The 12,158-nt window shown below is 34.7% G+C and overlaps 1 protein-coding gene across 2 annotated transcripts in view; it reads right to left on the reverse strand.

Moving 5' to 3' along the window:
- Positions 1-12,158, reverse strand: part of nos1apa (nitric oxide synthase 1 (neuronal) adaptor protein a) — a 129,535-nt gene that overhangs the window by 86,053 nt on the left and 31,324 nt on the right. For both annotated transcript variants that reach the window (XM_067373645.1, XM_067373646.1), the window contains exon 3: positions 1,782-1,874. In XM_067373645.1, coding sequence (XP_067229746.1) covers positions 1,782-1,874 — 93 coding nt within the window. The remainder of the gene's footprint in view (positions 1-1,781; positions 1,875-12,158) is intronic.

Raw genomic sequence — 12,158 nt, forward strand, 5'->3', positions numbered from 1 at the left:
AGGGAAGACCTTGCATTTTCCAACATGACAATGCCAGACCACATATTGCATCAATTACAACATCATGGCTGCATAGAAGAAGGATCCGGGTACTGAAATGGCCAGTCTGCAGTCCAGATCTTTCACCCATAGAAAACATTTGGCGCATCATAAAGAGGAAGATGCGACAAAGAAGACCTAAGACAGTTGAGCAACTAAAACCCCATATTAGACAAGAATGGGACAACATTCCTATTCCTAAACTTGAGCAACTTGTTTCCTCAGTCCCCAGACATTTGCAGACTGTTATAAAAAGAAGAGGGGATGCCACACAGTGGTAAACATGGCCTTGTCCCAACTTTTTTGAGATGCGTTGATGCCATGAAATTTAAAATCAACTTATTTTTCCCTTAAAATTATACATTTTCTCAGTTTAAACATTTGATACGTCATCTATATTGCATTCTGAATAAAATATTGAAATTGGAAACTTCCACATCATTGCATTCTGTTTTTATTCACAATTTGTACAGTGCCCCAACTTTTTTGGAATCGGGTTTGTACTATACAGCCCAATAACACAATTTATAGCACACCATTTCATTCTAAAAAAAACAATTATAGATCATTGCAAAGACTCCATAGCCTCGAACATCTCAAGAAAATAACATCCTGGAGCATTTCATGTGCCTCACCCTTCATTAAAGGCACACTATGTAATTTTTCACCACTAGAGGTCGTTTATTCAAAACAAAGGCATAGCTTGACGCCGAGATTGAGCGCGGAATATGGAAGATGTCGTCTTCACCTCACAGCCAGGGGAAAAGAATCGGGATGGGACTCGGACACAAATCATGGTCATGGATAAGATTATTAACATTACTGTAGTATGAAGCAAAGCAGGGCCGAGTGCTGTGGAGCTGGAGCGATTGCTAATGAGAGACGAGTGTGACATACAAATTTTATTAAGCAGCTTCTTCCAGTCAAGCATATGTGGTGTAAAGCAGTGCTGTTCATCATATTAGATACATTTGAGTGTGTTTAAAATTATGTTATAATGTTACTCTGTGCGTTCGCTCGGTGGCTGCTATGAGACAATTATTAATCTGCAGTAAGCTAGATCGATATTAGAATATAATCAAGAAAACAAGATTCAAACAATAAGACTAAACATATTGAGCTATATAACAATGATTTGTTTATCTATCTATAAATGTATCCAAGCAATTGTTCTTTTGTCTAATAAAATGTATAATATATTAAAGCGTCTTTGGTGTTTCCATGGTTTCTACAAAAACCGAGGGTAATGCAGGTATGATGTCATTGATAGACGACGCACAGACACGGTCTGTGTCCTGGTTAAAATTGCTTATTTCTCTGGATTGAAACATTCTTGGAAACATTTTGGAGAATGTAAGTATATAAGTCAACAAAATATACAATACTGTTCTAGTGTTTTTTGGATATTTTAATCCAAAAATCTTACATATTGTGCCTTTAACATTCAGTTAAAAGTATTCTATATCTATCTATCTATCTATCTATGATATACTTTATTGTCAGAACATGTCTGAAATTTTTCTTGCATCACAGTATATTTTCCATGTTTGCAACAATCATCTTACACATCACTTAATCCACACACTTAATCCCAAAAAAAAAAAAACCTACCCTTACTACATCCCATATATTATATATATAATAAATAAAATAAAAAGAAATATGAATAAATTAAAGAATAAAGCCTAACCCTTTAAACCTACATTATGCATATTATAACTAATAAATTAACAGAAACATACCTTTTTCTTTTTCCGCAGCGCTACTTTCACCCCGTCCACGGACACAATAATGTTGACTTTCTTCTTTTTGATATTCTTCACTTTAAATTCATACTGTAAAGAGGAGAGGAGAGATAGAGATCATTATGGGAAGAAATATCAATACAGAGCAATTAATTTTCCACCCTTCCAGGACACCCAAGGAGCCTTCCAGGAATTAAATTCAATCAGAAACTCTGTTTAAATAGAAATAATGTGGTCTGTCCTTGCAAACATCAATAACTTCACCCTTTTTTATTGGCAAATATGTCCTTGTAGAGAACGGGCTCAATTGGCATTAACATTTTGACAATTGAAATGCAAGATTGAAACTTTTAAATGAGCCAAGTGCTTATCAACAGTGTGGAAATTAGAAAGAGAACAGCAAAGCCTTTGAAATGCATCTGGGTTGAATCGAGTTCTCTACTAAATGGGTTTCTCAGCTCTGAGTTTACTTTGTGATGTATGCAGGCTCCAGTGCTCTTCCACTATTCAAAGAGGCATTAGCCTGCTTAGACATGTATGGATGTGGGTGTTGGTACTACAAACAACTGTGAGCAAACACACTTACACAAGTAAACAAGAGTCTCTGCAGGGACAGTATGAAGAGCAGCATGTTCTCATTTTTCATTCCTACTCATGAGCAGTAAATAAATATACACACAATATGGTTAGAAAGTAGACTAAGTTGGTTAAGAGGAAGACCACTGGGAAAGTTTATTTGGAGTTTATATTACATTTAATGTCATGCCTAACATCCTTCAAACATGCCAACATTTTTACACAGTCAAGAAAATATAGCAGAGTAGTCCTCTAGCTACTCTGCATCTTGTTTATTCACTAGCTAATGTTAGATAATAAGTAAATAAGGAGAAAGTTTGCTTCTTATGTGTCTTCCGGCTTTCAGACAAGCATATGAAAGAAAAAGTGGATTCTATGACCCATTTTTGGGCTGTTTTGACAAACCACAACCACTCAAGATCACAAAGATGCTACATTTTTAAACCAAGATGCAAAATTCAGTGTAAAAAAATAGTTATAGTTATCTAATATAATTAAAGACACGTAGATATCAATGCATTATAAACAAACCATAAAAATATTTGGAATCATGTAAAATTGAAATCATGTAAAATACCACATGACATCCCATCTTTCATTTATTTATTTATTGATTAAGGATGCAAATAAGATTTTGAAGCAGGGTTTGAATCAAATTCATTGAAACCAATAGTTTGAAATTAATTAAACTTTTCACCTGCCAGCATTTATGCAGTTTGAATTAATAGATGCTATTATAATGTGTCTACTCAAATATTGCCACAGTCTTCAGAAAATTCATTCATTGTGACAGTCACAATGTTAATTTAAATACAATTTAAAATGTAATTATAACAGCAACAGGATACTGACAATATTATAATTATTCAATACAGCATGCAGTCATATTAAATATGAAATGATTCATTAAAACGTGTAGCAAGCAAGAGAGAGAGAGAAATTATTAGCAGTAAATAAGTAGCTGCTGAGGGGGGGAAAAGTTTTCAAAGTTACTGTAGTTCTTTCGGTCTTACTTAATGGTCTTTATTATACAATGGATAGCCAAACATCATTCAGTATGGTTTATAGCAAAGTATGTTAAACAAAATGAAAAACTAAAGTGAAAAATCACTAATAAGCAAGCTGTCAAGGCTGCCACGCGCACCTACCAGGTGACAGCACGTTTACCTCTCTTTTCCATTTCTAGCCCCTCTCTGCTGTAACGCCTTCCTGTTTGTCTCATTTTAATTGAGTTTCTTTCAGCCACCTGGACCCCATTTCTTGTCTCTCAGCAGGTGCTGAGTGGAATTTCATCTAGTATTGAGACGCTGGGGTCAAAAAAGACACAGACACTGCTGTCTGTAGAGACGTATGAATTAAAGATTAAACCACAAAGTAAAAACATTTAATCTAAAACAAGTTCTGTGATTAGTTTTCAGTAGAAATACATACAAAAAATAATGAATAATTGTGAATGATGGAGAGTTTAAATCTACAATATTTACATGAAAATTATTTTGTGTACTACTAAATAGTAATGAACGGTGTACACAGGCACAGCATCATGGGATTTGCTCAAGATGCAAATTACAGGCCTGGCAAAACTTTACATCAAATGGTGAAATCAGAACGAAGTTGAGACCTGCATATTCAGAGTCAAACAATGAAGAGTATTGAGCTTATTTTGAATTCCTCTCTGAGCTGAACCTGCAAGGTCACAGCAAAGTTTAAACAATCAGACCAGAAAACTAACTGTTGCTTTCAGCTAACTGTGCTTTCAGCTTGATTTCAAAGCCAAACCTAAATTGTTTTACAAGGCCAACTGAGAAAACAATCTATATCATACATAATGAGATAAAACATTATTCCTGCACTGAATCACTGATAGACCTTTAGCAAATATAAGTTGCATTGAATGTGATGAGACCAAAAGACTATGTATTAAAAATAAACAACTCCTGAAACTATAAAAGATATGCAAAAATAAGCACCACCAGTTTAGTCTGATTCATGAACCGGTTCTTTTAAAAGGGGTCATGATCTGAGAAATAAAATTTTCCTCGAGCTTTTGATATATAAGAGGTCATCATACTACAAGAATATCCTGCAAGTTTCAGAACTGAAAACTTCCTTGTTTTTAATATTACCAAGCCCTGGTCAACTTCACACTGTTTCTCTCAGTATGATGAAAATAATCTGTTATTTAAACTGTGATTAAATTATAAATAGAAAGCGTTCAAAGAACGCTCCCTTTGCAATCGCTGGAGCTGTCAATCAAACAGCGCAAGTTTATCAGTGACTTGTGCCAAAACTTCTGTAATAATTATGATTTTAATAATGTTCATAAGACATGTAGTTACAGTTATGTTGGTGAAGATTGTGATTACTCTTTAAACATTGCTCACAAAGGAATCATTCAACCAACCTGTTTTTTTTATTGAAAAGAGCTAACTAAAAAAAAATATATATATATATATATATATATATATATATTCACTTACAAATTGGACATCACTACAGCTTGTGAGCATGTTTTACTACATCTATAAAAATATCTAACAAAACATTTTAGAGCAAAACTAGAAAGATTTATAATGAATTTTAGGCCTAGAAACCCCAATTTTAAAATGTCCTGTTAATATACAACTATTCCAATGACTGTGGGAACATTGATGTGCTGTACCATCATCCAAAAGTTAATTAAATTATTTTACCCCAAACTTATGAACAGTAGTGTATATCTGGGAAGAAACACTGGTCTGGATCTTGGAATGAATAGAACAGACAACTAACTCCTTTAATGAATAGTCTCAAAATACTCATTGAAATACAGGTTATGTTCAACTCATGGAATCTGCTGCAAAAACATCACCCTGTAACCACTGTATTCTTCCTGACATCATATTATTCTTTAGACAAAAAGTGACTCAAGTAGCTGATATTCAATATGGTTTATAGCTTTAGCTCTGGACTGCATAAAACCTAGTATCTGACGACTACTATGTACACTCTTTACAAAAAATATGGCAGGCACCATATCTACAAATCCCATTGGATCCTGAAAGTTATGTTGATTCTGCTATAAAAATTAAGGGATAATAATTGCCATTATCTATTATAAACTTCACAGACAGCAAGGACACTATTGCTCAGCTGTAATAGTGCACAAGTAACAGAGCAGAAGCCATTCATTTGATCTACAGTGCACCTTTAAAATGTCAAGCTCGTTTTGCTCATTGCAACAGCATTCACAATATCCCACGTTGGTCACCTTTGAGAAATGGCATCTTTCAACAAAGTGACATTCACATGCTGTTGAGGCTAGATTAGGATTTTAGCAACTCTCCTGGGAGCAGGAGATTTCAGTGGGTTACATCGCTCTCTGCCAGCAATCTACAAATCAAATCCTGGGTCACTCATGACAGCTACATGCACATACTGGTGCAATGACTTCCTAATCCTACCGATACATTCATTCTATCTTAACATGTAAGATTATGGGTTGATTATTGAACCACCCATGAGGTAGGGTGATCCATCATCCTCTGGCACTTTATTTTGTCTTGTCCCAAGGCGACATTACTTACACAGCAGACTTGATAGTCTGATCATGGAGGTGGGTGGGTAAGAATGAAAATAAGGATGCATTAACTAATCAATCCAATTTGATCATGAAAAATTCAATAATGAATTTCATAATTGATTAGTTGGGTTTTTGCACTGCAGATGCAACACGTCTGGAGAAAGTTATCCATTGACATTTCCAAAAATTGCTTAACTGATGCAGCACCCCTCAGAAGTATGCAACCTGCAGTCATAAATCCATTTTGTACATCAATTTTTGCACTCAAATTAAAGGATTAGTCCACTTTTAAATAAACTTTTCCTGATAATTTACTCACCCCCATGTCATCCAAGATGTCCATGTCTTTCTTTCTTCAGTCGCAAAGAAATTAAAGTTTTTGATGAAAACATTCCAGGATTTTTTTTCCATATAGTGATGGGCACCAAACTGGTGAAGGTCAAAATTAGTTTCACTGCAGCTTCAAATTGTTCTACACAATCCCAGACGAGAAATAATGGTCTTATCTTGAGAAACAATCACTCATTTTCAAAAAAAAAAAAATAATAATAATAATATTTTTTTTTTATACATTTTAACCATAAATGCTCATCTTGAACTAGCTCTTTTCTTCTTTATTAGAATTCCAGTGTAGACAGAGCTAGTTCAAGATGAGCATTTCTGGTTAAAATGTATAAAATGTATTTATTTTTTTAGAAAATGAGTGATTGTTGCTGCAGTGAAACTAATTTTGACCTTCAACTGTTTGGTGCCCATTTAAGTCCACTATATGGAAAAAAAATGCTTTAATCAAAAACTTTAATTTTTTTTCGACTGAAGAAAGAAAGACATGGACATCTTGGATGACATGGGGGTGAGTAAATTATCAGGAAAAGTTTATTTAAAAGTGGACTAATCCTTTAATAAGCAATTTACATAGAATTTTTTTTTTTTTTAAATTCATTCATGTAATGTTTCATAAAAGAGCAAAAATCTACGATGGCAGGACAAAAGGAATCATATTTTACAGCACAATCAGTTTGATCCCATTTTCAAAACAGCTTAGAGCCGATTCTTTCAAAGACTCGTTCAAAACGACTCACAAACTAAGGTGTTTCTGGTCTGAACTAGTGATGTCAAAAGTTCCAACTTCGGTACAAAGTCGGTACTTAAATTTTAAAAACGTGACTGAGCGCTGTTGAGCAGATTCGTAAACACCTCTGATTGGCCACTGTGTTCACGCACTCATCAGATATGTCTGTGATTGGCTACAATGATCAAGGCTTCAAAAACATGTTGTAAATAGACATCAATGACGCTCTTCACGGAACACTTACACAGATACACACAGGAGCGTTTGAAAGCAAACACTCCCACTTTCAAAGTAGTTTTCAAACACTCCCACTTTCAAATTTATACACTTCAGTGCTTTCAAATGCTCCCGTGCATTGATCATTGTAGCCAATCACAGAAATATCTGATGAGTGCTTGAACACAATGGCCAATCAGGTGTTTACGAATCCACTCAACATTGCTCAAAGAGTCACATTTTTAAAATTTCAGTACTGCCTTGGTATCGAAGTTGGTGCTTTTGACAACACTAGTCTGAACTGGTCTGACAAATCCTTCACTGAGTCTGTCAGAGCAGTTTCTAAATCAAAATCTGATGCAGAAATGATTACTTTCAGTTTAAATGTAGGCTACTAAAGTTCAGGGAAGTTTATACCATTTATAATTGTAACACTACATAAAGAACTGTATATGTATTATATAAGGTAAATAGTTTGTGTATTATCCAATAAAATATAATATTAAAAGTTAGTTGCAGCCACACTGAATGTCAATTTTTGTTTAGAGGTTTGATATCTAACAATCATTCTAACAGATGTTAAAGGATATTACAGATGTTTAAACTGAGCTATTGTGTGGGGAAAAGGCTAAATTAGACAGTGGGCTACATTATGACAGTTCTTGGAAGGAAAGAATAGAAATCAATGTGATCTGTACTTTCCAGGGTAAAAGAAGTCACGACATTCTGTCTCATGGCTCTTTTACCACACCTCTTTTGATAGAGTTTTGCATTCTAGACAGCAAGTGAGTCACAGGGCCATCCGTATCTACAATCCTCGAGAAGCACAATGGGACAGACAATGTGTCAGCATTAATCATCAGACATGGAGGATCTTGGTGACAATTTCTACAGCTTATCAAAAAGTAGAGGTTCAAGAGGAGAAAAAGGTCTCAGACCAGACAGTACTTGCTGGAGAGAAGCACATCTGTCTTGCAAGTTTACGCAGACAACAGAAAAAAAAAAAAAGATCATGAATCTAATCTGAAAATCAATTTCCAGATGATATACGACGCCCACATTTCGCTGCCACAGCTGAGGAAAAACTTTGACTTTGGCAGCAAGCCTTTTTCCCATGACACCAAAAGACATGGACATGTTCTGAAACAACATTAAGATTCGTTCAGTGTCCATGGCTACACAAGATACAATCAAGAATGGTGTTCCCATAGCAACCAATAAAGATATCCTCAAGATGTCCAGAAGGAAAACAAATTGTTGAAAATAAATTGATAAATTGCTGAGTTCTGATAAAATGATTGGGATACTATTCCAGAATAACCAACCTTTAGTCTAGCATTAACTTCCAGTGAGATATGGGAAACAAAATCAGTTTATTTCATCGGTATAGAGTAAACCAAGTTTCATGGCTTTGAAAGAGATTCAATTCTGAATGTCATAAAAGACCTAATTTCATTATGCTCTGAAATGAAAAGACAATCATTTCTAAGCAAAATGAAAAGCAGAAAGTGATACACCGAATCTTTTCAGAATAAATATCATGATACTAAACATTACATTTTCCATGCTACAAAAAAGTTGCCACCACAATTTTAGAGGCATGTTGTGGTTGCTAGAGTATTGTGAACGATTGCTAGGCTGTTTACTGGCTCAACTCAAAAAAAACAAACAAAAAAAAAAAACACCAGTCTCTATAATACCCAGGTCCCTACAGAAAAAAATAAAATGTAACAAACATAATTCAAACACATAATTTATAGCCAGAAGCTAGTGTTTCCTATTTTTTAGAGGACTGTAGATCATGGTTTATATATACAAAAAAAAAAAAAAGAAAAAAAAAAGAGAAAACACTAGCTTCTGGCTCATCAGCTACTTTTCCATGAAAAAAGGGGGAAGGAGGCACAATGACACAATGACTCTGAACATTATAATTAGGCTGGCTGTGAAGAGCCTCTCAATATAAAAGCCCACTGGGGAATACAGCCTCTTCACATTCATACTTTTCTCTTTTTCTCTCTCACCACTGTCAGAGACCTATGAAGATGATGCTGATGTACAACAGAGCCTTGTGACACAGCTGTAACTTACAGGCAAAAGCTTGTTTCATTACAGAAGCAATGGCAGGGTGACCTACAAACATAAGACCATTTCTTAAACCATTGCCAGGTGGAAAACACCTCACTCTCATTTCATCTTGCACATTTCATCACCAAGCAAATGCTGTTTAAGAAATAATCCAAATCCAAAACAAGATGAAACAGTGTCTGAGAGCTAAGTGCCAAATGTAATCAAAGAAATCAATTTGGCCTAGCTATTAAGTTACTGCACTAATATATAAAAATCCAGAGGGTTATTAAGTATTAAAATTATCTTCATGCACACATTCTAGAATTAACAAAGCTTGACTTCAAAAACTGAAAGTGAGTAATTTATCCCAACACACATTACTAAATTAAATCGTCCAAGTAATATTCAAACAGATTTCCCCAACACCATCCCTCATCTCTTACTGGCCAAGCAAACAGATAGTCCTGCCCCAAGCTCACACCATTGGTCAAGCCAATGTTGCTGTGTTGAAATGCTCAAAAAAAACAAAGTAATGTTTTGTAAGCACTATAGAGCCACATTTTGGTGAAATAATGGCTTATTTAACTGTAGAAAATATTTTAACTAGTGATGCACGGATATTGACAACCTAAAATATTTTGTCGAAACAAGGAGAGAGAGAGAGGGGGAAAAAAGAAGGTGCATTTTGTCCAAAAAAAAGTTTTGGATGGCTGGAATAGTGGCATTTAAGTAGTGCTTTTTTGACTTGTTTTGACCACATCAGTATTGGTTTCGTGAACACACTTCATTTTGACCAAAAAGGATGCTAAAGTAGCAATATGTAAAATTTGTTTGGCTGAAATTTCAAGAGGCAGATTGTTGACGAAGAACTTTACTACAACAGGTTTTTTTATTTATCTCCTAAGAAAAAGGCACCATGAAGTTCAAATCACCAAAACTTTGGGTAAAAACAATTTCAGTCCATCACTAATTATAAAATTTCTTAGATGAAATGCAATCAGTGTTAATCTAAGTAATCACTTAAACTCAGCATGGCCGACTAGACGATTACTCTTACTGACTCTTAATTTATGTTCTTTAAAAGCGCCAAAATTTTCTTTAAAACCATCAAAAAACTGCTTTCTGTACCCTCTGAATTATTAATTTGTTACCATTTCTTTCGATATAGCAGCGAGTCAACTGCGGTAAACAGAAAAACAAAGAACAGGCAGTAAGTGCGTATTTGTGTGATGGGGATGTTATTATTGAGAGTAAACAAGTCTCATAATGAACATGGGTTGAAAGCAAACACTAACTGCCAGTCTGTTACATACACACAAATATGTTGGCATCATGAGGGTTCTGTCTTTAGTTAAACAAGCCAAAAATACATAGAAGCATCATGTGCAAATAAACTAAGCTAAATGGGACTGAATGTGCAATGTTTTGTGCTGGAAAAATAAATCAGAGGTTGGTGTGCTGTAAGTTAGGATTGAATTATACAGCTTGACCCCTCAGTCTTTAAATTATAATTTAAGACAACTAGCATGCTGTCATCGCTGAAAACAAACAGCTGACAAGCTTCTCAAGAAACCTGTGTGGAAAAAAAGTTGAATATACGTGGCTTAACAGCAAGAGGAAGAACTGCAGCCCTCACACCCATTCCTTTCCAAGGAAAATCTGAGAAACAGTCTCTGACAGGTACGCAGAGATGATATTTAACTGCAGTGCTGTGAATCACTACTTCTCTGAGAAAAACAAGATGAATCTCCCAAGACCACAGGAAACTGAAATGACTGTATAATGAGGTATGACTAAGTCAAGTTCCCCACTATTTCATGACTCTGAATATGAAAAAATATTAATGACACAAGAGTAAGGGTTTTGAAACAAATAGCAAGGCCAATAAATGTTAAACAGTGGAAAGCAAAACTAGTAGGAATGCACATTATATTCTGTATCATAAGAGATACTGGCACTTTTTAAAATTGTTTTAATTGCATCGTCCAATAATGAATATTTAATTGTGCATATTCATTTAAACAATTTTTACATATACATGAAGACAACACACATACATAGAGCACATCAAATGTAAACAGGAGCTCCAACATACTTGATTGACCCTTTCGTAATTATTTATCAGTTATTGGCATTAACATGAAAATAATTTCCAGCTCATTAGGAGGACTGGGTATTGACACAAATTTTACGATTTGATTCGATTTCGATTCATAAGCTTACAATTCGATCCAATTCGGATTTGGATTCAATCCGCTTCAATATAAATTAATCGGTGTAATGTATGAGGTACAGTAAATGGCAAATTTTCCCATGAAAAAACAATATCTCTCAACTAATGCTGTAAACTATACAGAGAACCCAAGTTGATACATTACTATTAGTATTAAAGGTTAAAATTAACTGATTTGTATAGGCTACCTACATTCAAACTACACAAAAGGAATTAATAATATTTCACTTTATAATATACTTTAATGTCATAATTATGTTTCCACTCACTGTTTGAAATATAAACATTTAAATGGTGGCTGTTATAAAAACATGACGGATTAATTCAAACATTTAAAGGTGCCCTAGAACCAGTTTTTACAAGATGTAATATAAGTCTAAGGTGTCCCCTAAATGTGTCTGTGAAGTTTCAGTTCAAAATACCCCATAGATTTTTTTTTATTAAATTTTTTTAACTGCTTATTTTGGGGCATCATTAACTATGCACCGATTGAGCGTGCGGCCCCTTTAAATCGCGCGCTCCCTGTCCCTCGAGCTCTCGACCATATTACAGTGCATTTACAAAGTTCACACAGCTAATATAACCCTCAAATGGATATTTACAGGATGTTCGTCATGCATGCTGTATGCATGCTTCGAATTATGTGAG

Source organism: Chanodichthys erythropterus, chromosome 21 (genome assembly GCF_024489055.1).
Source record: "Chanodichthys erythropterus isolate Z2021 chromosome 21, ASM2448905v1, whole genome shotgun sequence".
Lineage (NCBI taxonomy): Eukaryota > Metazoa > Chordata > Actinopteri > Cypriniformes > Xenocyprididae > Chanodichthys > Chanodichthys erythropterus.